Genomic DNA, 27,854 nt, shown 5'->3' with positions numbered 1-27,854 from the left:
TTATATCATGGTGCCATCATGGGAATATGTTTATATCATGGTGCCATCTTGGGGGCATGTTTATGTCATGGTGCCATCATGGGAGCATGTTTATACCATGGTGCCATCATGGGAGAATGTTTATATCATGGTGCCATCATGGGAGAATGTTTATATCATGGTGCCATCATGGGAATATGTTTATATCATGATGCCATCATGGGAGCATGTTTAAATCATGGTGCCATCATGGGAGAATGTTTATATCATGATGCCATCATGGGAAAATGTTTATATCATGGTGCCATCATGGGAGAATGTTTATATCATGATGCCATCATGGGAGTATGTTTAAATCATGGTGCCATCATGGGAGAATGTTTATATCATGGTGCCATCATGGGAATATGTTTATATCATGGTGCCATCATGGGAATATGTTTATATCATGGTGCCATCTTGGGGGCATGTTTATGTCATGGTGCCATCATGGGAGCATGTTTATACCATGGTGCCATCATGGGAGAATGTTTATATCATGGTGCCATCATGGGAGAATGTTTATATCATGGTGCCATCATGGGAGAATGTTTATGTCATGGTGCCATCTTGGGAGAATGTTTATGTCATGGTGCCATCATGGGAGAATGTTTATGTCATGGTGCCATCATGGGAGAATGTTTATGTCATGGTGCCATCATGGGAGAATGTTTATTTGCTGATTAAACTGCTGTTATGAAGTGAGAGGTAGTCCATGGTTAATGTTGATGAAAACAATGTTGCCTAGTGCAGAACTGGGTCAGGCGGGATGGGCTGTACACTAATGTTTGCTACACGGCGGTGTTTGCTAAAAACCCAAACGGATGTACACGTACCCGTCATACAGGGAATAATATTTGAGGATGTGAATAGGCATCAGTGGGCCATATGTTGGTTACGGAAACATATTCCTCTTGTTTCTCTTTGATTCTATTCATGTCTGCTATCCTTCCTGACGAGGACACCGTAACTGCCCTGCTATCTGAGCTTGGTGATGTCACTACAGCCGGGCCTTGTCTTGTGTTGTCCTCTGTGTGGGGTTATTATTAGGGGCCGTCAGGGGCCGTGCCCAGATGTCTTTCCTTATTCTTCCTGTCAACGTAAATCAGGGCAATGACGGACAGCTCCGCAGGGACGCGCACACACACACCAAACAACTACAAACAGACATAAGGATGCACCCAGTGAGAGGATGTGTTCAGTGCCAGGGAGGAAGTGGTTATATCCTCAGCAGACCTACAACCTCACATCCTCACACTGACAACACACTGCAGCCTGCAGCCAGGTGTAGCCTACACCCTACACTGCCAACCTAGCGCTCAGCTAATGCTCAATCAGGTCAGTGGATGTCAAAGAATCCTGCCATACACTACTTACATATTAGAGAATGATGAATATTTGGAAATGGATATGGAAATCATGCTAGCATCTTCCGTTGTGCTCGTTTATTTTCAGGTTGTTGATTCTCCTTCCCGGCGATAAGCAAACAGATGGATCCTGTCAGAGGCTTCAACATGAAGTAACCCCTCACCAACAAACGCTTGCTCACTGTGTCCTCAGTTATGGCAGTGAGTACACACACACATCATCTTATCCAGTTTCCTGTCGGTCCGAGCTCCCCATCCTGGACTGACACAAGTTACTTTCCTGACAGGGACACGATTATTTCCTCCTTTTGACGCCTTTTGGAGGCTATTAAGAGATTGGCGGGCCCCACCTCCCAAGCCCTCCACCCCCCCAGTCCTTTTCCCACACTATCCTGTCCTCTGGAATGGCCTATTTAAGGAAAAAATAATATTATAAAAAGACTCCAAAATCATAACACGCGTGCAACGTGGAAAATATCGCTGCATCCACCCAGAAGGCCTCATCTGTTGTGTCAAGGGTTTTGTTTTTCTTGTGAGACCGAGGGAACCTTTGAAGGGAGCTGGCTGCTACCAGTTATCAATGCAAGACAGTGGTTTGGATCGTCACAGTATGTTTTTCTTATCATTCAGTTATTGGAAATATGGGGATAAATGACTCCTTGAACTGAGAGACACCCACAACATGTTCATTCATTACTGTCATTATAGAGCCAGGTATTTTTACTGACCATGTGGCCACCTGACCAGGAAAAACTCCCAGCCCTTGTAAAGGTTAGAACTAGGGCCCAGAGTTTTCCTGACTAGGTGGACACATGGTATATGGAAAAACTCTAGTGCAGTCATTCTCCTCGTCTCACCCGCTTGGAGATCTGGATGTCCATCATGAAGAAGTGCACGTGTTTCTCTCCTTTGTTCAGTGCCAGCTTCTTGGTCATGACGGCCACCAGCATGGCGGTACAAGCCACACCCTATGGACAAACACACAGACAGCCACACCACCGTCACTATGGTTACCACCATCGCCGTTTGTCATCCTCCTCGTGTCCTCTTGTGACCCGTAAGAGCGGGAGTCAGTCGGAATTCACAAAATGATCATGTCAACATTCAAAATCAGCCCTATAGCTTCAGGTCTGTTTGGCCAACATCAAGATAGACATCGTAATTCCTTTTCAAGAAGTTATGACATAGTTGTGACTTGCTATAACTTGGACAAATAGGGTGGGCCTATTTTGCCTATTTCGCCTAATAATACTAGTTACACGGAATTGACCTTATGCTTATGTGAGCGTGAAATGGTTAATCATATGCCACTGTGCCACTGATATAGTAGTATAGAGAACAACTAAATGCTGACGAATGCTCAGGAACCCCACAGAGTGAATCAGAGTGACTTGGCACTAAAAGTGACTATATTTCAGTGTGGTACAATAGTCTCAACACACAAATTCTGACTGTGTAATCTTAGACTACAATTCTAACCTATGGGGGAGATTTAACATAGTTAATTTACCATTGAGTGCAATTTTATATCAATATGTACTGTAATTGCACAAAGCTCACAGTTGTACCAATGTGTATCTACCTACAACGTAATTGCATTGTACCTGCCAGTGTAATTACTGTGGAAATACAGTACATGGTTTTAGAGACACAGTGTAATCATATCATTTAAAGATTAGACTTGTTTGAAAATGAAGACCAATTTTTACCTGTTTCCCTTCCCTTGTTTGCATTAGTAAAAGAGAGAGAGAGAGATCAAAGTCTGATAAAAAAAGAACAATCACATTAGCATGCACGCCAAGGCTCACAATGAAACACGGGTTACAGTCTGGTCACAGAGAGAATGCTAAGAGCCATTCGGATGGATAAATCACAAATCCTGCACTAGTCCCCTGTCCCCTCCTAAGAGCTCCCAAAATACTCTGCCTGCTTCCTAACATCAACCAACCCACTCACTGGTACTGATATGGGCATGACTGGAACCAAAGATTCCATGTGAATCTGCACCAGTGTAATCTGGGAATTCTAAGAGGCACAACATCCTTCCCAGGGATCCATCCACACCCCACTGATAGGATGTGTGGTGAGCACGCTGCTCCGCTCACCTCCCCAACACAGCTGGGACACTACCAGAGAGGCAGACCAGCCCAGGATAGAGGTGTTGAGCCTAGGGGTCATTGACAGCCGAGGACTACAGGTGTGAGTACTGCTTCACTCATTGTCCTAGAGAGCTGCCCTGTTGGGAGTAGGAAATTCTTTTTTTTTTCAAGTCATTGGCACAGGTTGGCACGCCCTCCTGTTCCAGTGGTGCCAAAGGCTATAAACTACCGAAAAATGGAAATGGTGGAAAGTTTCCCCTTAAAAAGGGGAAAGCTTATAAAAACAAGGGGAGAGGGAGAGAAAGAGGAGTGAAGGATAATTTTCCACTGTGTCAGGGAGGTGTCTCGGCCTGGCTCGCGCCCCTCTGCTGGTCTTGTGACTCTCCGCCGCTTATCTACTCGGATCGGAAACGGACAGAGCTAAGGTGAGGCAGAGAGCCAAGTCCTTACAGCCCAACAAGCAGAAAACACCCAGATACCTCCCTCCCTCTCCCTGTACTAGTCACATGGCCCAAGGCCCTTCAAAATGCAAGATCCTGTTGGTAGCATGTATGAGAAACCTGTCCCCTGCATGTCCCCTTATGATATATGGGGAAAACCTGCAAGTTTGTGGAAGTGTGAAAGTCCTTGGAGTCATTGTGCAAAACATTCTGCAATAGGACGAACAAATCGATTCAATGATTCGCAAGGGAAGCAAAAAGTCTTCCAACGTCGACTTAAAATATTTAACATGCCACAAATGGACCTGGTAGCCATCTACACGGGCTATGTTCAACCCTGCCTAGAGTATACCGCAACAGCTTGGCACAGCTCCTTGACTCAAGCCCTCTCTGAACAACTCAAACCCATACAGAAGCGTGTTTGCAGAACCATCCCTGGCACGGCATATCCTGGAAACAACAATGCTCTGACGTCACTATCACTGCCCTCACTTCATGATAGAAGAGAGAAACTGTACCTTGACTTTCCTTTTTCCCTGTTCAAGACCCCCTTCAGAGAACAGTTACCCGTCTGCCGAGGACAAGTGTCAGACAGATTCACCTGCTCTCTATTCCACATGCCAGGACTGAGAAATATAAAAAGTTGCCCATTCCATACCAATGTACAGTACCAGTCAGAAGTTTGGACACACCTTCTCATTCCAGGGTTTTTCTTTATTTTTACTATTTTCTACATTGTAGAATAATAGTGAAGAAATCCAAAATTTGAAATAACACATGAAATCATGTAGTAACCAAAAAAGTGTTAAACAAATCAAAATATATTTTATATTTGAAATTCTACAAAGTAGCCACCCTTTGCATCGATGACAGCTTTGCACACACTTGGCATTCTCTCAACCAGCTTCATGAGGTAGTCACCTGAAATGCATTTCACTTAACAGGTGTGCCTTGTTAAAAATGTATTTGTGGAATTTCTTTCCTTCTTTATTTGTTTGAGCCAATCAGGTGTATTATTGGGTGGTATGGGTGGTTTTAGGAAGATCGCCCTATTTGGTAAAAAAATAAATAATTATGGCCAGAACAGCTCAAATAAGCAAAGAGAAACGACAGTCCATCATTACTTTAAGACATGAAGATCAGTCAATGCGGAACATTTCAATAAGTTGCAAGTGAGTTTCAATAAGTTTCAATAAGTCAATAAGTTTCAATAAGTTTCAATAAGTTGCAAGACTGCAAGTGCAGTCGTAAAAACCATCAAGTGTTATGACGAAACTGGCTCTCATGAGGACCGCCACAGGAAAGGAAGACCCAGAGTTACCTCTGCTGCAGACGATAAGTTCATTAGAGTTACCAGCCTCAGAAATTGCTGCCCAGATAAATCCTTCACAGAGTTCAAGTAACAGACACATCTCAACATCAACTGTTCAGAGGAGACTGCGTGAATCAGGCAAATTCATAGTTGAATTGCTGCAAGAAACCACTACTAAAGGACACCAATAATAAGAAGAGACTTGCTTGGGCCAAGAAACATGAGCAATGGTCATTAGACCGGTGGAAATCTGTCCTTTGGTCGGATGAGTCCAAATTTGCGATTTTGGTTTCCAACTGACGTTTCTTTGTGAGACGCAGAGAAGGTGAACGTATGATCTCCGCATGTATGGTTCCCACCGTGACGCATGGAGGAGGAGGTGGGATGGTGTGGGGGTGCTTTGCTGGTGACACTGTCTGTGATTTATTTAGAATTCAAGGCCCACCTAACCAGCATGGCTACCACAGCATTCTGCATCGATATGCCATCCCATCTGGTTTCCACTTAATGGGACTATAATTTGTTTTTCAACAGGACAATGACCCAACACACCTCCAGGCTGTGTAAGGGCTATTTGACCAAGAAGGAGAGTGATGGAGTGCTGCATCAGATGACCTGGCCTCCACAATCACCCAACCTCAACCTAATTGAGATGGTTTGGGATGAGTTGGACTGCAGAGTGAAGAAAAAGCAGCCAACAAGTGCTCAGCATATGTGGGAACTGCTTCAAGACTGTTAGAAAAGCATTCCAGGTGAAGCTGGTTGAGAGAATGCCAAGAGTGTGCAAAGCTGTCATCCCGGCAAAGGGTGGCTACTTTGAAGAATCTCAACTATAAAATATATTCAGATTTGTTAAACACTTTTTTGGTTACTACATGCTTCCATTTGTGTTATTTCATAGTTTTGATGTCTTCCCTATTATTCTACAATGTAGAAAATAGTAAAAAATAAAGACTATCCCTTGAATAAGTAGGTATGTCCAAACTTTTGACTGGTACTGTCGAAAATATTAAAAATATAGAAAATCCCTTGAATGAGTAGGTGTGTCCAAACGTTTGACTGGTACTGTATATTAACGAAACAAAATTTGAGTCTCCTGAATGTACATATTGTCTTGAATTTCTCTTGTGATTTCAACTTGAACGTTTTGTTGTGTATGTATTGTAATATCCAATAAACTTTGATTTGATTGACTGCCATGTGGATATGAGTAAAAATTAAATCTCCCTCTATCTCTCCCTCTACTTCTCACTCTGCATCTCTCTCCCTCTCTGTCTCCATTGCCCTTTCCCTCTACGTCTCACTCTCCCTCTACCTTTGCATCTCCCTCTGCATTCCACTCTCCCTCACTCTCCTTTTCACTCCCCCACTCCCTCTTACCACCCCCCCCCCCCTCCAACCTCCCACCTCTCACTCTCCCTTTACTCTCCATCTCTCTCCATCTCCTTCTCAAATATTCTTCCATTGTAAAAACCTATCAACTCTTTGTACTCAGCATCAACCTACTTAACTGAGATATTGGCCTATATTCTTACTGGTGAGGGTCCATTGTTTAGTAAACAATGGCAGTTGAATATGACAATATATCATAGTGAAACTCCTTTGTTCTTTTCTATGACTAAACAACACCTGAAGTGTATTATTTAATGTCATTTCCATGGCACCCAGACTGCTTGAACATAAGAGTCGCAGCTCTTTCACAAATTTCAAATATGCTTACAGTGCTTCAAATTAGCTTTTTTTCTACTGCGTGTACCTTTGTTACCAGTGGGTGTAACCAAAGTGTTTGAGTCACAGACATAACAATACATGCATCAATAACCACACTGCTTTCGTCGTTCGACAAGAGAAAGGTCATATGTTATCATGTAGAGCACATTGGGGCTGCATTCTGTAAGAAACGTGCTATAAAAATACAGTTCAATATTATCAGTGCCTGTACTCTCTGAGTTCACCCATAAAAACAGTAAGCTCACTGTAACCTTTCACATCTCCCACCTCTGCTCAGTGCCAAGACATCTACATAACAACTACTCCAATGTGTGTGTGTGTGTGTGTGTGTGTGTGTGTGTGTGTGTGTGTGTGTGTGTGTGTGTGTGTGCGTGTGTGCGTGCGTGCGTGCGTGCGTGCGTGCGTGCGTGCGTGCGTGCGTGTGATGAGAGAGTGCCTGGTACCAGAAAATCACTTCTCTGACCCATAAACAACCAAGACATCATTGGGCATTCTCCCCTGAACATGTAATATACAGGCTGACCGTGGGGAAAACAATAATAAAATAATATTACACTGGTACAGTAGTGTTACATTTTCAGAATAGAATAGAAAAGCTTCAATATGAAAACTACAGCTACTGTACTTTAAGACATCATAGCATGCACTGGCAACACACAGGGGGCACATGCTGTAGTGTAGGAAATTGTAAGAATGCCATCATGGGAAAATAATAGAGAAAGAAGCCAAAACAAGAGAGATCGATGGGAGTAGCGACAGGCAAACAATGAGTCAGTAGCAACAGTACTGTACATGGCATGCTCTCTGCATGTACCCAGCAACTAGCCGCCAGCATCAAAGTCATTATTGGGACTGGGTGGCACCAAGCACCACTGTATTTCTACTGTAAGTAAATAACTTTCTGCAGCCACTTCAACGTAATAGGTACTTACAAAACAACCAACTAGAAAGCACTGTCTAGTGTTTCAGTTTCCCTCTATTCTTCTTCATTTGATCACCCTGTTGCAGAATAACCTTCCTGCAATGCAGTGTATTTGAGGTTTTAAAAGGCTTCTGAAGTTTGTAATTTCCACCTTGAAATTTCAGACATGATTTTCCCTTACGAAAAATGTATCAACCCTTACAAAAATGTTAATTAATTATAATCCATATAGTAATTCACATTTCCTGTTGCTGCAGGATTATTTCCCTGCTGTAGAAAACGGGCTACATTTTTGATCATACTTCTGTACACCTGCAGAGACATGGAGCCATGTACAGTACTGTCACGTTCCTGACCTGTTTTCCTTCTTTTTGTATGTGTTTAGTTGGTCAGGGCGTGAGTTGGGGTGGGCATTCTATATTATGTGTTTCTATGTTGGGTTAAATGTGTAGCCTGATATGGTTCTCAATTAGAGGCAGGTGTTTGACGTTTCCTCTGATTGAGAACCATATTAAGGTAGGCTGTTCTCACTGTTTGTTTGTGGGTGATTGTTCCTGTGTCTGTGTCCGTTGCACCACACGGGACTGTTTCGTTTGTTCATTCGTTTGGCTAGTCTTTCCTGTTCGTGCGTTCTTCGTGTCTATATGTAAGTTCTTATGTTCAGGTCAGTCTATGTCGTTGGTTTGTTATTTTGTTAATTATCAAGTGTAATTCGTGTCAGTGTTCGTCTTGTCAAATAAATAAATGATGTCTACATTCCACGCTGCATTTTGGTCCGACCCTTACTCCTCCTCCTCATCCGAGGAGGAGGCATTAGACAGCCGTTACAGAATCACCCACCAACAAAGGACCAAGCGGCGCGGGAGAAAGCAACAGCGATCGCAGGATTCATGGACATGGGAGGAAATATTGGACGGAAAAGGTCCATGGGCACAGCCAGGAGAATATCGCCGCCCTCGTGAAGAGCTGGAGGCAGCTAAAGCCAAGAGGCGGTGGTATGAGGAGGCAGCACGGAAGCGAGGCTGGAAACCTGTGAGTCAAGCCCAAAAATTTCTTGGGGGGGGCCTTAAAGGGAGTGTGGCGAAGTCAGGTAGGAGACCTGCGCCAACTTCCTGAGCTTACCGTGGAGAGCGCGAGTACGAGCAGACACTGTGTTATGCGGTAGAGCGCACGGTGTCTCCTGTACGTGTGCATAGCCCGGTGCGGGTTATTCCACCTCCCCGCACTGGCAGGGCTAGATTGAGTATTGAGCCGGATGTCATGAAGCCGGCCCAACGCATCTGGCCACCAGTGCGTCTCCTCGGGCCGGCATACATGGCACCAGCCTTATGCATGGTGTCCCCGGTTCGCATACACAGCCCAGTGCGGGTTATTCCACCTCCCTGCACTGGTCGGGCGACGGGTAGCATACAACCAGGTAAGGTTGGGCAGGCTCATGCTCAAGGGAGCCAGTACGCCTGCATGGTCCGGTATATCCGGCGCCACGTCCCCGCCCCAGCCCAGTACCACCAGTGCCGGCACCACGCACCAAGCCTTCTGTGCGTCTCCAGAGCCCTGTTCCTCCTCCACGCACTAGCCCTATGGTGCGTGTCTCCTCCCCATTACCACCAGTGCCTACACCACGCACTAAGCCTCCTGTGCGCCTCCAGAGTCCTGTGCGTCCTGTTGCTGCTCCCCGCACTAGCCTGAAGGTGCGTGTCCTTAGCCCGGTACCTCCAGTTCCGGCACCAGGCCTACAGTGCGCCTCAGCCGGCCAGAGTCTGCCGTCTGCCCAGCGGCACCTGAACTGCCCGTCTGCACAACGGCGCCTGAACTGCCCGTCTGCCCAACGCCGTATGGGCTGTCTGTCTGCCAAGCGCCGCATGAACTGCCCGTCTATACTGAGCCTTCAAAGCCGCCCGTCTGTCATGAGCCTTCAGAGCCATCTGCCAGACAGGAGCCGCTAGAGCCTTCCGCCAGACAGGAGCAGCCAGAGCCTTCCGCCAGACAGGAGCAGCCAGAGCCATCCGCCAGACAGGAGCAGCCAGAGCCTTCCGCCAGACAGGAGCAGCCAGAGCCTTCCGCCAGACAGGAGCAGCCAGAGCCTTCCGCCAGACAGGAGCAGCCAGAGCCTTCCGCCAGACAGGAGCAGCCAGAGCCTTCCGCCAGACAGGAGCAGCCAGAGCCTTCCGCCAGACAGGAGCAGCCAGAGCCTTCCGCCAGCCATGAGCAGCCAGAGCCGCCAGCCAGCCACGAGCAGCCAGAGCCGCCAGCCAGCCACGAGCAGCCAGAGCCGCCAGCCAGCCACGAGCAGCCAGAGACGCCAGCCAGCCACGAGCAACCAGAGCCGCCAGCCAGCCACGAGCAGCCAGAGCCGCCAGCCAGCCACGAGCAGCCAGAGCCGCCAGCCAGCCACGAGCAGCCAGAGCCGTCCGCCAGGCACGAGCAGCCCCTCAGTCCGGAGCTGCCCCTCAGTCCGGAGCTGCCCCTCAGTCCGGTGCTGCCCCTCAGTCCGGTGCTGCCCCTTAGTCCGGTGCTGCCCCTTAATCCAGTGGGGTTAATTTGGAGGAAGATACAGAAGCGGGGTTTGACTATGGTGGGGTGGGGACCACGTCCGGAGCCGGAGCCGCCACCGTGGACAGATGCCCACCCAGACCCTCCCCTAGACTTTAGGTGGTGCGCCCGGAGTTCGCACCTTGAGGGGGGGGGGGGGGGGGGGGGGTTCTGTCACGTTCCTGACCTGTTTTCCTTGTTTTTGTATGTGTTTAGTTGGTCAGGGCGTGAGTTGGCGTGGGCATTCTATGTTATGTGTTTCTATGTTGGGTTAAATGTGTTGCCTGATATGGTTCTCAAATAGAGGCAGGTGTTTGATGTTTCCTCTGATTGAGGACCATATTAAGGTAGGCTGTTCTCACTGTTTGTTTGTGGGTGATTGTTCCTGTGTCTGTGTCCGTTGCACCACACGGGACTGTTTCGTTTGTTCATTCGTTTGGCTAGTCTTTCCTGTTCGTGCGTTCTTCGTGTCTATATGTAAGTTCTTATGTTCAGGTCAGTCTACGTCGTTGGTTTGTTATTTTGTTAATTATCAAGTGTAGTTCGCGTCAGTGTTCGTCTTGTCAAATAAATTAATTATGTCTACATTCAACGCTGCATTTTGGTCCGACCCTTACTCCTCCTCCTCATCCGAGGAGGAGGCATTAGACAGCCATTACAAGTACATGTACAGTTCCTTGCAGAATTATTCATCACCTTGTTGTTTTTCCTATTTTGTTGCATTACAACCTCAAATTTAAATTAATTTTTATTTGGATTTCATGTAATGGACATACACAAAATATTGCAAATTGGTGAAGTGAAATAAAAAAATATATTGTTTCAAAAAAATTCTAAAAATAAAAAACTGAAAAGTGGTGCGTGCACATATATTCACCCCCTTTGCTATGACGCTCCTAAATAAGATCTGGTGCAACCAATTACCTTCAGAAGTCATATAATTAGTTAAATAAAGTCCACCTGTGAACAATCTAAGTGTCACATGATCTCAGTATATACAGTTGAAGTCGGAAGTTTACATACACTTCGGTTGGAGTCATTAAAACCGTTTTTTTCAACCACTCCACGAAGTTCTTGTTAACAAACTATAGTTTTGGCAAGTCGGATAGGACATCTACTTTGTGCATGACACAAGTAATTTTTCCAACAATTGTTTACAGACAGATTATTTCACTTATAATTCACTGTATCACAATTCTTATTTCTTGTTATTTTCACAATTAAAAATATTCTTCAAAGTGGTAGACATGTTGTGTAAATCAAATTATACAAACCCTCAAAAAATATATTTTAATTCCAGGTTGTAAGGCAACAAAATAGGAAAAATGCCAAGGGGGGTGAATACTTTCGCAAGCCTCTGTATGTTATTTAGCCTGTCTACTTTACAGTAATGTTCTGCTATAAAAAGCCATTGTAACCTTTAAGATACAGGCTTAATCATGCTTTGACACTCAGGCTATCTCTCCATATTCCCCTCCCCATATAGTTACCATGACTCCATATAGTTACCATGACTCCGGTGAAGAGGCACACCACTTTTCCACAGCTGGTTTTGGGGGACACGTCCCCGTATCCCACTGTGAGGAAGGTGATGGCAATGAGCCAGAGAGCCGTGTCCATACGACCAGTCTCCTCCTGTGTCTGCCTGTAGAGGGCCACACACCCTGGGGTCACTCACTACATACACAGATACATATGTCTTACATGAAGATATTCATAGATTTTATCGATATTATATAGACATTACATTACTAACAAGATCAGACCAATGGGTAAGACAAAAACAGAGATATATTAAGTTGGCAAATCTGATTGTCAAGAACTCCAGTCACCCAAGTCATAGACTGTTCTCTCTGCCATCGCACCGTAAGCGGTACCAGAGCACCAAGTCTAGGTCCAAAAGCCTCCTTAACAGCTTCTACCCCCAAGCCATAAGACTGTTTTACAATTAATCATTGATTGTACACTGCAGCTTCTCGCTGTTTATTATCTATGCATAGTCACTTTAACCCTACCTACATGTACAAATTACTTCGTCTAACCTGTACCCCCGCATATTGACTCGGTACCAGTACCCCCTGTATACAGCCTCATTCTTGTTATTTTAGATTTTTTTTACTTTAGTTTATTTAGTAGATCTTTTCTTAACTCTATTTTCTTAAAACTGCATTGTTGGTTAAGGGCTTGTAAGGAAGGATTTCACGGTAAGGTCTACACCTGTTGTATTCAGCGCATGTGACAAATAACATTTGATTTGTTTTGTTTTGAGATTTAGAATCTTTATGGGCAACCAAAGATCCAAGCGTTGTAGTTACAGTTAGACTGTGATTATCTGTTTATCTGTCAGTGGCTGTGGGGTCAGGGAAGGTCCTGTTTCAATTCCAGGAAAGAGAAAATGGAAGTTGAATTGTCTGGACAGATGGTGAAATTGACTCAAAAATGGGCTGACTTTTGTAAGTTGTTGTTTTCTCAGAATCTATTTCAAGACCATTCCAATTCAGTGTTCATCTTAAGTATTCTATTGCCTACAGGGAAGTTATAATGCATTATACCTGTCGGGTGTTACTCAGAAGTCTTACAATCTGTCAATCATCAGATCGTATAACCAAAACGTCAGTTTGTTTAACATGCAGCTTGATTAATTAACACGTTTGATTTCTCTATGTAACTGAGATCTCAGAATCCCATCCCATTGTAGGTTCAGCCTAAACAAATGACCTCACGTTGGCCACAAGCCGACTTCAGAGGCCTAGGATGGTATGTGTTGGCTCGCAATGAAGAGTAATTTGTCGGAGTAACTCAACAGAAAACAATCAACATTGAATTTGTTATTAGACATCCTTTCTGAATGGGGAACTCAAATTGACCATCAATATTTGAAGTAGAGTGAGCAATTTATTGCCTCAGTCTGTTTGTAATAAACTGTGCAGGGGTGTATGTGTATGTGTGCGTGTTTCTGTGCTGGCAGTAGTAATGTGTTATATTTATATTTAGGCAAACTGTTTTTATCTCTTACTGTGTGTCCTCTTTTTCTGTTCTTTCTATCACACAGACGTCTGGTTGTGCCTGTGTTTCTCAAACAGGAGAGTGTGTGTGAGTCATGCATGAGATGTGTGTGAGTTATGCATGAGATGTGTGTGTGTGTGTGTGTGTGTGTGTGTGTGTGTGTGTGTGTGTGTGTGTGTGTGTGTGTGTGTGTGTGTGTGTGTGTGTGTGTGTGTGTGTGTGTGTGTGTGTGTGTGTGTGTGTGTGTGTGTGTGTGTGTGTGTGAGTGAGTGAGCATGAGTGTGTGCCGACGTGTGCGCGCCCCTCCACCCTACCTCTCACACAGCGTGAGCATCCAGGAGGCGATGAGCCAGAACAAGAAGATGAACACCATCAGCGTGCGCGCCGGGTACTTGTTCATCAGCACCTTGAGCACGAAGCGGAACGTGAAGTTGATGTTGTTGAGCGAGCCGATACTCCTATAGGAGGCACTGAGCAGCACCTTGCTGTGCAGTAGGATCGTCCTGTGGACCAGGTACAGCCTGAGGAACATCAGCGCCGACAGTAGCAGCTCTGTGTCCAACAGCACCTCCCCGTGGCGGGAGGACACACACAGCGGCGCCGAGTTGGAGGAGTTGACCTCTACCCCCTCCCTGGCGATGGGCGCAGGGATGCCCACCTCCCAGTAGGTGCCCACGGGATGAATGGCACAGACCAGCAGCTCGAGGGAGATGCCCAGCACCCTGCGGCTTGTCATAGCGATGCGCCAGTCCACCTGGTTGTGGTCAATGATGAAGAGCTGGAGAAAAAGAGAGGGGTCGGGACAGGGATGAGGGCGAACAAAAGAGCCAGAGGGAGGAGGAAAGTTAGAGGGAGAGAGAGGGGGAAAGAGAGTGAAAGATAAATAAAAAGAGAAAGAGAGAGAGAGAGATTGCAAGAGGGAAAGGGATTGAGTGGGAGAGAGAGAGAGAGGTAGGAAAAGAAGGATGTCAACGGAGAATTGTTCATTTGATTTGAAGCATTAAGGAAATGATGATTAACTAAAGGTGGGAATTGGAAGAACAGCAACGACAGAAACATGATGCCAAGGCAAACAAAGACCCACCCAAGCAGATACGGAGCCAGTGAAAGTCAAGATTGTGGGGGTTGTAAGCGACACAAGCCCTCTGACTCACAAGTCTCTTAGATGATGAATATAATCCTGTCTGATCCTAGTCTGACATGACACAAGTCCAAGATATCACTTTTTTATATCACTAAAGACAATGAAAACCAAATCCTGCGCTGGCCAAAACCTCCAATTCCTGTTGCTTTGAGGTTTCTTTGTAACTCTTGATATTTGAAACTGCCGTAGCATATTAGAACACTCAGTTCATAGTCTTGCTGCCCTTGACTGACTTTCCCATTACCCAATCGCCACCCAGTTCCTGCAGCAGAGGGGTAACTTCAGCCACACCCTTCCCTTGATATTGCCACACCGTTCCCTTGATATTGCCACACCGTTCCCTTAATATTGCCACTCCGTTCCCTTGATATTGCCACACCCTTCCTTTGATATTGCCACACTCTTCCCTTGATATTGCCACACCCTTCCCTTGATATTGCCACACTCTTCCCTTGATATTGCCACAGTCTTCCCTAGCTATTGCCACACCTTCCCTTGATTTTGCCACACCTTCCCTTGATATGGCTCCTTTCTCTAGACTCTACCCACAAAACCCCAAAACACACACACAACATGCAAAACGTCACACATCTCTTGCAAAACTAAACACTTCATTCAAAACTATTTTAACTTTTCTCAAAATAGTGTTTTTGCATCAAAACTCTACACACAAAGCATCAAATGATTAGCTCTTATACATGCCAACTACACATGGATGTGAAAAATGTAAAACACTACAATCTTGTGTCTTTTGCATGTTCAGTGTGCGGTGGAATCCATGGCAGTTTGTTATAGCACTCACGCGTACATGTATGTGCACAAATATATACAGTATGTATGCATATTCAGTATATATTTGTACTGTAAACATAAATGCAAGGGGGGGAATAAAATCTATTTCTTTCTCAAAACATTGTATTTTCATCCAGATTTCAGGATGAACAGTAACAGACAAAACAAATACTCTCTCTCCAAAATTGGCCTCCATTGTTTATAGTGCTCAAGCTCTGATTTAGAAGTGAAGAAATTAGCTATAAGTGTTTTCAAACAGGAGCACTGTGTGTAGGTAATCGGTAAATGAGTGTGGCATTTGGAATGGCAATGTTTTCCAAACGAAACACAAGACCTGTTAGTTTTGAATGATGTGTCTAATGTAGAGAACTGTGTTTAGTGTTTTGCAAAAGTGTGTTTTACAATTACAAACTGATTGTAAAGCAGATAATGTGCTTGCAGTTTTGCAGACTTGGTGTCACGCCCTGACCATAGTTTGCGTTGTATGTTTCTATGTTTTGTTTGGTCAGGGTGTGATCTGAGTGGGCATTCTATGTTGTATGTCTAGTTTGTCTGTTTCTATGTGTTTGGCCTGATATGGTTCTCAATCAGAGGCAGGTGTCAGTCGTTGTCTCTGATTGGGAGCCATATTTAGGTAGCCTGTTTGTCATTGTGGGTTGTGGGTGATTGTTCCTGTGTCTGTATTGTTACCAAAGGGGACTGTTTCGTTTTCGTTCGTTCACTTTGTTGTTTTTGTTCAGTGTTTCTATTTGCTTTATTAAAGTATGGAAACTTACCACGCTGCACATTGGTCCTATGATCCTTCCTACTACTCCTCCTCAGAAGAGGAGGAAGACGAGCGTTACACTTGGTCCGAAGATTAGGTAGTACATGAGTTAATAGTTTCACTGAGTGCGCCTCAAGTACCACTTTTAGTGTGTAAGCGATGTAAAAAACTGTAAACTCTGAATATCAGATAACTCCTGACAAAGTTGGGTATCTCAAGCCTATTTGCAATGTGTTTACACAGCAGGAAAAATATTTAATTTTTTCGCTATGATCAGCTTGTCAAAATCGGACCGATACAAACTTGAAACCACTGATCATGACAATGGGGTGAAACTCCTGGACAACAGTTCTGATTGTACATTCCATATTGTCCATTTTACTTTGACCTCTCCTGTTTTTAGGATATGTTGCTTGTTAATTTGATTGAGCGCCATTTAGGTTAGGCTATTTGATCGGAAAAACCTGCATGATGTAAATAGTGTCTGTCTGATTACATTATCATACTTGTTATCTCTAGCCTGTAGGCAACAGGTGGCCGCCTAATCCTGCTTACCTTTAACAATAAGTGATTTAATGTAACCCCTGCCTTCAACTCCTATGTTCAAAGAGTAACTAACCCAGTTCTTTCCAGTGATAGAGAGCTGGGCTGCACAGTCAGTACTGGGGTCAGAGGTCAGAGAGAACACACACTCACCCTGATGTCCTTATAATGGAAGGCTACGATGAGAATCAGAAGACACCCAGTGGACATGCTGATGGAGCAGTTGATGATAAAGGCGTAGCGGGAGCCCTGGGGAGGAAGAGGAGGACAGACAAGATAAAGACATTAAAGGGAGGTTTAAAGTTATTCAAACAGTGCTTCTGTTTTCGATTCTTTTCCGTTTGGCGTTTTCCAGTAGCAGTGTGTTAGTGTTAGTGGAATGCTCTGACCTTCACCCTCCGCTGGCCACGCACACTGATTTGGTGACAACTTTATAATGTGTGTGATGCACATGCACACTCATGAACGCACGCACACACTTGGGTGGCATTAGATCAAGGAGGCATATTGACCTGGCATGATATGCAGTATTGACTTCAAGTGGACCACCAGGTCGCGCAACCAAATAAAATGAGTATAGGCCTACAAAGCTCTTAGCTGATGCATTAAGACGATCTTTATAAACTAGCAGAGCCGGCCCTAGCCACTAAGCGACATAAGCAAACGCTTAGGGCCCCGCGCCTGCTAGGGTGCCCCCGACCCAAAATAAGTATATTTTTTTGTTTATTGGTTCTTTTAGGAACTTAGTCAGGGTCTCAACTTACTGTTGAGAGCTAGAATAGTAGAATGCACAAGGTGCAATTTGGTGCAAGGTACACAAGGTACACAATACACAAGGTGCAATCAAAATTTGGTTGTGTATAAGCAGTTTTTCTATTGTTATGTCAGTCACTGAGACTCACTCAATTAGCACATCAGCTAACTTTTTCTATATTGGTCTAGACAGCTATATAAACTAGTAATCGTGTAAAAGTGGTTCAATTACCCAGGGGCCCTGATTTCCAGGGGGCTCCCATTAATTTTGTTATTCGCTCTCACTCAGATATATCATATTAACATGGCATAAGTCAGTGCAAAAAAACTACAAACATTTCTCTCCTCCCTATAGCAAAATGAGTAGAATTCTGTGAAATCAGTTATGAAATTGGTAAATATTCTCTCTGCCCTCTGGCGAAATGTGTAAAATTGCAGCAAGTGAACTTTAAAACTGTACTAACCAGGTGAGAGGTGACATGCTATCCAAGATTCTTAAATCAGTTTATCAACTTTACCATGGACTGCAGCAAAACCTAAAGATCATGGTACATTTAGTTAGATGAAAGAAAAGGGAATAGGATTTGGCTTCTGTAGCTATGAGCATAGCCGCTGGAAGTGGGGGTGCTGAGGGTGTTGCAGCAGCCCCTGACAAATCTGAATAAAAAAACATATAATACAAATAAAAAGTACAATTTCAAAACCCCAAAAATATATATTATCACAAAAGTAGTGCACTGGGCCGATATAGACATCTGTAGCATGGGCATACATTTTTTTTCAGTATCTCCACTTTGCCAAAAAAGGTAGTTGTATAATTATGGTTTTCCGCAGTTGTTTACACACGTTTGCTGAATCTTTGGGCCATTTTCCCAAAACTCTAAACACAAAACACAAAACCACGAACACAAAATGCAAATCTCTACAACTATCTAGCAAAAGCAAACACTACAATCCAAACTGTTTTATCTCTTTCCAAAGTGTTTTTTTTGCATCAAAATGACAAACACACGCGTCATATGAATAGATCTGTCTACCAACCAACAATGGACTGATGTGCTCAACACAAAACACTACTATGAATATCCCATCAGCAGGTTTATGCCCTTTGCATTTTCAGTGTTACACTGTAGCCGGTTGTAAAAGATTGTTACAGTAATGTATACCTACTCAAATATACATAAATAAACACACACAAATGCAATACAGTTGCCAATTGGTTTATAGAGCTTGGCATTGTGATTGGCGTTGCTTTCCAAAGGGACTAAAGAGATTTTAATTTTGAATGTTGGGCCTAATGTAGAGATCTGTGTGTAGTGTTTTGCAAAAAGTGTGATATAGAATTGAAAACTGAGTGTAAAGCAGGAATTGTGCTTGCAATTTTGCAGACTTGGTTTCGGGATTTAGTACACGAGTTTCAGGTTTTGGTGATTGCGTTTCAAGTTCCAATTTTAGTGTGTCAACAATTGGGAAAAACTGTAAGAACAGTATCTTGCAGGATTCAATGGTTGTAATTGTAAGAGTTGTTGCCCTGTCTTTTTCTCAGCAATTGACATTCTAATAGAATCCAGAAAGTCTGTCTTCAAATATTTCTATCACCATAAAGAAAAACAAAGTGCAATGCAGTACATTGAGACATCAAGTGGTTTATGATGATGTGGCTTAGTTGTTGAACTCACAACACTACAGTTGTGAATTTCAATTCCCACAGCAGACTTGTATGATTTTTTTTTTTTTTTTAACTAGGCAAGTAAGTTAAGAACAAATTCTTATTTACAATGACGGCCTAGGAACAGTGGGTTAACTGCCTCGTTCAGGGGCAGAGCGACAGATTTTTACCTTGTCAGCTCTGTGATTTGATCTAGCAACCTTTCGGTTACTGGACCAATGCTCTAACCACTAGCCTACTGCTGCACCTGTATGCATTCACTACTGTAAATTGCTCTGGTTAAGATCTACTGAAAGGTAGAAGGAATGAATAGACCGTTTCAATTTACACATAGAAATAAGTTGCATTTGCAGAGTATTTCAAGAAAATGGAAAACATATATCAAACAAGTATTTTTATATTCCAGAAGTACAGTATTATCAGATTAACTGTTTTGTACAGATAATTATCAGACTCAAGTTACAAATGCTGGTAAAAACTCAAATACAAATAGATTTGTTTAAATATTTTCACAAAAGTAGTGCACTGGGCCTTTACTAGTTCTGTATTAGCAGACTTTCAGCGCGGCCATACTACTCCCCGCGAATTATGCAATGATATGTTAACACATCTGGTAGGTAGGCTATGAGTGTCTTAATAATTAACCCTGTGAGTAAATATCACTTGACTTCACTGTACTTGAAACGATCGTCTCGACAGTAGGCTATGATAAAAGTTGTGTTGTTTATTGCCATGACGTCCACGCAGGCAACTGATGTAACCTCGATGAAAGTTTTAACGGGGAGTTCATTTAATGATGGGTGGTTGGAGTTTACAGTCTAAAAGATATAATTGCACATTTTCAGACAACGTTAGGGAAACTTCAACGCAGAGAGGTGGTATGGTGTGACGTGCGTTGGCAACTTTGATTGTTTTCCACAATTTCACTTGTAGCATCTGCATCATGTCTAATTTTATCCCACGCCTAATTGGACTCCACATCAGCGTAACGTTAATTTGACTACATTATTAGACCTATCACATGGAGACCACAGCTCTGAATGTCTAAATTTGTTTTGTAATATTTTCCCTTTGGAAACAGAGTAATTGCAAGCCTTTTTGAAACGACCTAATTTATAGTAACTCTAACACGGGTTGTTTATCCAGGCCTTGGACAGACAGAAAGGCCACCTAAGACCAATGCAGGCCAGAATCCATCCCATCAGCCTTCAGACAGACGCTGTGAGTAGATGATGTGAGTAGAGCCTGAAACATTCATCATAATTCTGAATTAATTATTAAAAGAAAGGAAAACCCCTTCTGTTGATCACTTTTGATAAGGTCTAGTTAATTTGCAACAATGTCCTCGGTGTGCTGTGTTCTGTGACAATGGCACACCCAAACAGCTGTTAGGCGTAGCTAATAACATCAATAATCATTGCTGTTTGTTTTACTAGAAACGCATCCTCTTGGCACACAGTCAAACCTGACGCCATTTAACTCTGGAAAACACAGTGCAGATTAGCTGATGTAACTAACTAGATGGTCACACTCAGTCATATCAGTCTGGCATGCTGGCCCAAAGACCTTGACAATCAGCCCAGCCTCAGCCCAGCCCCCCATCTCCAGGAGAGGTGAAACTCTTGCATTATTCAAACAGTCTCTAATGAAACACAAATGATGTGGAAAGATCCAAAATGACCGTGGGCAACCTGAGAAACACTAGCTGTGAAGGGAAACAAATACAATGTGGAAAAAGTACCACAAATAGCACATTTTCCTCATCCTGCATAACCTGGTTTCCAAGGAAAAGTATCCTTAAATACACTGTCATGCAGAGAGGGTATACCAGGCATCTAGCTATTTCTGAGCATCCAGTTATCTCACTCATCATATAGCCTATGTTATTTTAGAGTTTTGATACAACTTATGCATTTCCAAAAATAATAGTTTGGCAAACTCAATTGGTTTTCAAAATCAAGATAATGTATAGGGGAAAATGCATGGAAATGCCTGCCTGGGTAATTGCCAGATTCATCAGCATATGGAGCTGGTTGCAACATCAACTTCCAAAATCAACTTCCTCCAGGCCCAGGCTTACACTGCATGTCAGCCTAGTTGCAAATCAATATTTGATCAATCATGACAATCATATTAATCAAACAAAACAGATTGGATCTCCTTTCCCTGAAATCAGCCTGATTTAAACAGCCTGCCTGCTGCACTTAGCAGTTTTCACTTCACCTGCCTTGGGATCATTACAAGGAGGATTTAGGTCAGCTGGACATGGGCTATAGCTTGCTCATCTAGCTGTAATTACCTCTAAGTATAGGGACCTCAGATTGGATCTCCTTTCACTGGACGGCCAGGCAGGTATAATCAGGCTGACCGATTGTTTCACTCCATTGTTTTCACTTCACTTGATAAGTGAAAGTGAATTGAATTTCTTTTGAGTGCAGTGGTCAGGCTGGTTACACCAGGGTAGGAATCACCTACCTTATAGTGTTAAGGTGGCCTGACATTTGGTTGCACCATAGGTGAGTTGCTGAGAGCCTCTTTTCTACTTATGGAACTGGCACGTATATTCTAGAACTTCAGTGGGACGGAGTTAAAAACTGCTTGATTGTGTGGACTGGTGTTGTTATCCACCCTAATCTGTATGTTAATGTGAAGAGACGGCAGTAGCAAGCAGTGGTTCTGGAAATGGGCTCATAATCAGGTCACCGAGTTCAAATCCCAGGTGTGGGTTATGCTATTATGCTGCGACGCAAGTCATGCTTGTTTAACGGGTCTGTTAATCAAGGAAATGGTTACGACAACAATTAGACATGCCGTTCCGTTCTCTTCCTATGAATGGACTGGATATAGTATTTCTGTACGTAGATTAATCCAAGGACTTTGTGGTAGAGCTACAGGGCACATGTAGGTTGATAATAGCATTCATGATCTTTATGTTGTATCAACAACACCTGTTTTCTGTCCGTCTGACTGACCACTTCATGTCAAATCACTTCAAGATTTTGGCAATGAGACCCTTTATACTTCCCCAGAGCATGCTAGCAGTTACCCATAGACTTCCAGTCATTGCGCTAATGCTAGTTAGCATTGCTCGTGAAACTACATCCAACCTCCTTCATACTAGACACAGAGACATAAAAATGGCATCCACAAGTTCATCTGACTCTGGGGAAGTAGATAACGGGCCTCATTGCCAAAATCCCAAAGTATCCCTTTAACATTTTAATTATCCATGCAGAGGTTGAAACACATTCTCCACACAAGGGGGGTGACATTCACTCATAAAAAAATCACAAATAGTGTTCAGTAGGTCTGTGACCTATTCTCAGATAGACTCTCTTTCTTGAGCAGCCTAGTCAGAGTACTAGGGGTATACAGGATATCTGGTTCCCTGAGATAGTTGCTACTATTCAATGAATTTCTGTGGTGGCCTGGCCAGCAGTAGGTCAGTTGATTCCTGCAGTTTTCAGTTGTATTACATGTTGCTGTTGAGGCCTGCGTTGCTTGTCATTTTATCATTGGTCAGGTGGGGACAAGGTATTGAACCCTAAAGAGGTCTCTAGCGCAGCAAACCAACAAGCCATCCTTGTGGTGTCAAACAGGTGTAGTTAACGGTTAGGTAGAGAATCAATCTAATTTATTTTACTTATTACAAGGACAACATTGGTGTTCTCACCACTAGCCTATTCAACAGTAACTTGATAATCATTATGGTATTTGCTGTTCTAAGGGGAATCATATATTGTGAGCTTTCCAAATATAATGTACCACTGACTTTACTGTCTCTCTCTCTCTGGCATGTGGATATGACAGGTCAACAGGTGTCACGATCGTGTGGCGGATTAATGGACCAAAACGCAGCTTTTGGAAAGTAAGCCATCTTCTTTTATTTTTTAAGATGACGAAAAATAAACACGATACGAAACACTTTAACAAAACGAACAAAAAAACAACAAACGACCGTGAAGCTAAATAACGTTGTGCACATACACATACAGGCTACAAACGTTCTACATAGACAATTACCCACAACCAATGAGAGCCTATGGCTACCCTAAATAAGGCTCCCAATCAGAGACAACCGAAATCAGCTGTCTCTAATTGGGAACTCATTCAGGCAACCATAGACTCTCCTAGACAACCAAACATACATAGACAACACTAGACACATGTACTCCACACAAACCCCTATACTATATCCAACACCAACAAAACAAAAACATTCCCCATGTCACACCCTGACCTAACTAAAATAATAAAGAAAACAAAGAATACTAAGGCCAGGGCGTGACATAACCCCCCCCTTGAGGCGCGAACTCCGGGCGCACCATACACAGTCTAGGGGAGGGTCTGGGTGGGCTTCCATCCACGGTGGTGGCTCCGGCTCTGGTCGCGGTCCCCACGTCACCACAGTACCTAACCACCCCCTAGGCTTCCTCCAAACGACCCCCCTCCACATTAACCCCATTGCATGAAGGGGCAGTTCCGGACTAAGGGGCAGTACCAGGGTAAGGGGCAGTACCAGGGTCAGGGGCAGTACCAGGGTAAGGGGCAGTACCAGGGTAAGGGGCAGTACCAGGGTCAGGGGCAGTACCAGGGTCAGGGGCAGCACCAGGGTAAGGGGCAGCACCAGGGTAAGGGGCAGCACCAGGGTAAGGGGCAGCACCAGGGTAAGGGGCAGCACCAGGATAAGGGGCAGCACCAGGATAAGGGGCAGCACCAGGGTAAGGGGCAGCTCCGGACTGAGGAATGGCAGCTCCGGACTGAGGAATGGCAGCTCCGGACTGAGGGACTGCAGCTCCGGACTGAGGGACGGCCCATGGCTGGCTGACAGATCTGGCTGCTCATGGCTGGCTGACGGATCTGGCTGCTCATGGCTGGCTGACGGATCTGGCTGCTCATGGCTGGCTGACGGATCTGGCTGCTCATGGCTAGCTGACGGATCTGGCTGCTCATGGCTAGCTGACGGATCTGGCTGCTCATGGCTAGCTGACGGATCTGGCTGCTCATGGCTAGCTGACGGATCTGGCTGCTCATGGCTAGCTGACGGATCTGGCTGCTCATGGCTAGCTGACGGATCTGGCTGCTCATGGCTAGCTGACGGATCTGGCTGCTCATGGCTAGCTGACGGATCTGGCTGCTCATGGCTAGCTGACGGATCTGGCTGCTCATGGCTAGCTGACGGATCTGGCTGCTCATGGCTAGCTGACGGATCTGGCTGCTCATGGCTAGCTGACGGATCTGGCTGCTCATGGCTAGCTGACGGATCTGGCTGCTCATGGCTGGCTGACTGATCTGGCTGCTCCTGTCTGATTGGCGGCTCTGGCAGATCCTGTCTGGTTGGCGGCTCTGGCAGATCCTGTCTGGTTGGCGGCTCTGGCAGATCCTGTCTGGTTGGCGGCTCTGGCAGATCCTGTCTGGTTGGCGGCTCTGGCAGATCCTGTCTGGTTGGCGGCTCTGGCAGATCCTGTCTGACGGACGGCTCTGGCAGATCCTGTCTGACGGACGGCTCTGGCAGATCCTGTCTGACGGACGGCTCTAGCGGCTCCTGTCTGGCTGGCGGCTCTAGCGGCTCCTGTCTGGCTGGCGGCTCTAGCGGCTCCTGTCTGGCTGGCGGCTCTAGCGGCTCCTGTCTGGCGGCTCAGTTGGCTCATGGCAGACGGGCGGCTTTGCAGGCTCATGGCAGACGGGCGGCTTTGCAGGCTCATGGCAGACGGATGGCTTTGCAGGCTCATGGCAGACGGATGGCTCAGATGGCGCTGGGGAGACGGATGGCTCAGATGGCGCTGGGGAGACGGATGGCTCAGATGGCGCTTGGCAGACGGGCAGTTCAGTCATCGCTGTGCAGACGGCAGACTCCTGCCGGCTGAGGCGCACTGTAGGCCTGGTGCGTGGTGCCGGGACTGGTGGCACCGGGCTGGGGACACGCATCTCAGGGCTAGTGCGGGGAGCAGCAACAGGACGCACAGGACTCTGGGGACACACAGGAGGCTTGGTGCGTGGTTTAGACACTGGTGGTAAAGGGCTGGAGACACGCACCATATAGCTAGTGCGTGGAGGAGGCACTGGTGGTACTGGGTTGGGGCGGGGAGGTGGCGCCGGAAATACCGGACCGTGCAGGCTTACTGGCTCCCTTGAACGCCGAGCCTGCCCAACCTTACCTGGTTCTATGCTCCCCGTCGCCTGACCAGTGCGGGGAGGTGGAATAACCCGCACCGGCCTATGTAGGCGAACCGGGGACACCATGCTTAAGGCTGGTGCCATGTACGCCGGCCCGAGGAGACGCACTGGTGACCAGATGCGTTGGGCCGGCTTCATGACATACGGCTCAACGCTCAGTCTAGCCCGGCCGATACGTGGAGCTGAAATGTACCGAACCGGGCTATGCACACGTACAGGAGACACCGTGCGCTCTACTGCGTAACACGGTGTCTGCCCGTACTCTCGCTCTCCACGGTAAGTACAGGGAGTAGGCGCAGGTTTCCTACCTGACTTCGCCACACTCCCTTTAAGGCCCCCCCCAAGAAATTTTTGGGTTGTACTCACGGGCTTCCAGCCTTGTCTCCGTGCTGCCTCCTCATATCGCCTCCTCTCGGCTTTAGCTGCCTCCAGCTCTTCACGAGGAAGGCGATATTCTCCCGGTTGAGCCCATGGCCCCTTACCATCCAGTATCTCCTCCCATGTCCATGAATCCTGTGTAGGTAGATCCTGTTGCCGCTTTCCATGCCGCTTGGTCCTATGGTGGGTAATTCTGTCACGATCGTGTGGCGGATTAATGGACCAAAACGCAGCTTTTGGAAAGTAAGCCATCTTCTTTTATTTTTTAAGATGACGAAAAATAAACACGATACGAAACACTTTAACAAAACGAACAAAAAAACAACAAACGACCGTGAAGCTAAATAACGTTGTGCACATACAGGCTACAAACGTTCTACATAGACAATTACCCACAACCAATGAGAGCCTATGGCTACCCTAAATAAGGCTCCCAATCAGAGACAACCGAAATCAGCTGTCTCTAATTGGGAACTCATTCAGGCAACCATAGACTCTCCTAGACAACCAAACATACATAGACAACACTAGACACATGTACTCCACACAAACCCCTATACTATACCCAACACCAACAAAACAAAAACATTCCCCATGTCACACCCTGACCTAACTAAAATAATAAAGAAAACAAAGAATACTAAGGCCAGGGCGTGACAACAGGTGTCTTAGACTAAATCACTTTTATGGCACATGATAACTTGTCTCTTGATTAATCAAAATATGTGAGCTGGGAAATTATGAATCTTCTATATATCCATAATGGCCTGTACAAAGTGGCAATAGTGGCATATGTTTGACACCTGTCTTTGACCCACTTTGAATGTTGGCTTTCTGAGGGAAGCATTGTACTTTAAGCTCACTGTCTTGATCTTATCATTTTTAAATAGAAACAGCTCTTTCAGTTCTTCTCTTTCAACTTGAGAGTTGTAAGACTATAATGTAGGTCCACTTTATTTCATAGAAACTGAAAACCAACCGCAAACAACTTTAATAGCCAGGGATTTGTTATGCTTTCCTTGATAAATTCGTTAGCATGATTATATTTTAACAGTCTTGTTGGTAGTTGAAAGTGAATTTTACGGAATGTGACGTGACCAAAATGACTTACCGGTTGGTAAATAAACGGACACAGCTCCGCGTGCAGTATCATGAGCAGTGTCCCAAGCAGCGCGGTGCCTAGAGCCCAAGCGCACAGACACTTTTTGTCCTCCAATAAAACTTTTCTATCTCGCAATCTATAAAGATTGCCCCCCTCGATTTGAGGCATACGCTTCCCAGAGTGGGACAGCGGCACAGATATCTCCGTCATGTCCCCGCGGTTTATGTTGATCACTCCATCGCAATTGTCAACTTTGGGGTCGAGGTGCAAATTGCGGGTTGTCATCTCCATGTCGCGTTTGGTTCGGCTGTGTCGGCTCTCCGTGTTGTTGTCCTCTGATGCCTCGTCCTCTCACTGTCCCGCCTCTGCCTTGTCCGTGCTCTTCCCTGGAGTGCGGGAAACGATGGGCCAGCTGTGTCCCAGGTCCTCCTCTCCGTGGCTCATGAAGGTAGCGGCATAAGGACTGTATAACTAACTGTAAGCGCTCACCTGAACGCAAACATCGTCACCTGAACACGAACATCGAACACCTCCACTAGCGGCATGTGATACGCTCACCACTGACAGTTGACTGGTTGACGGAGCCGCTATTCTTATTTGCAAGGGTTATGAGGATATAGTGTATGAGAGTGCGCCATAAAAAAGTATCTCGCTCTCTCTTTCTCTCTCTCTACGTGTGTGTGTGTGTGTGTGTGCGTGCGTGCGTGCGTGCATACAGTGGTGGAAAAAGTACCCAATTGTCATACTTGAGTAAAAGTATAAATACCTTAATAATCGAAAGTTACTCAAGTAAAAGTAACCCAGTAAAATACTACTAAAGTCTAAAAGTATTTGGTTCTAAATATACTTAAGTATCAAAAGTAAATGTAATTGCTAAAATGTACTTAAGTATCAAAAGTAAAAGTAGAAGTATAAATCATTTCAAATTCCGTATTTTAAGCTATTTTCTTTAGGAATGTATTAAAGTAAAGCACAGATACCCCAAAAAACAACTTACGTTGGGGGGGGGGGGGGGGGGGGGGGGGGGGGGTCCTCACGCAGATGTAGGCTAGTCTACTCATTGGATAATTATAGGCTGGTATTTGCAAGATACAGGATGTAAG

The 27,854-nt window shown here is 45.1% G+C and overlaps 1 protein-coding gene across 1 annotated transcript in view; it reads right to left on the bottom strand.

Moving 5' to 3' along the window:
• LOC129838029 (intermediate conductance calcium-activated potassium channel protein 4-like) overlaps positions 1-27,295 on the bottom strand; it is a 59,718-nt gene extending 32,423 nt beyond the window's left edge. Inside the window, exons 1-5 of the mRNA XM_055904693.1 lie at positions 26,761-27,295; positions 16,826-16,921; positions 13,742-14,205; positions 11,931-12,066; positions 2,243-2,353 (exon numbers count right to left, since the gene is read on the bottom strand). Coding sequence (XP_055760668.1) covers positions 2,243-2,353; positions 11,931-12,066; positions 13,742-14,205; positions 16,826-16,921; positions 26,761-27,042 — 1,089 coding nt within the window. The 5' untranslated portion in view covers positions 27,043-27,295. The remainder of the gene's footprint in view (positions 1-2,242; positions 2,354-11,930; positions 12,067-13,741; positions 14,206-16,825; positions 16,922-26,760) is intronic.
• Positions 27,296-27,854: the final 559 nt, after the last annotated feature.

Source organism: Salvelinus fontinalis, chromosome 38, assembly GCF_029448725.1.
Source record: "Salvelinus fontinalis isolate EN_2023a chromosome 38, ASM2944872v1, whole genome shotgun sequence".
NCBI classification, from domain to species: domain Eukaryota; kingdom Metazoa; phylum Chordata; class Actinopteri; order Salmoniformes; family Salmonidae; genus Salvelinus; species Salvelinus fontinalis.
Note: the sequence above shows the minus strand (reverse complement) of the source record. Positions and strands in the feature narration are given on the sequence as shown.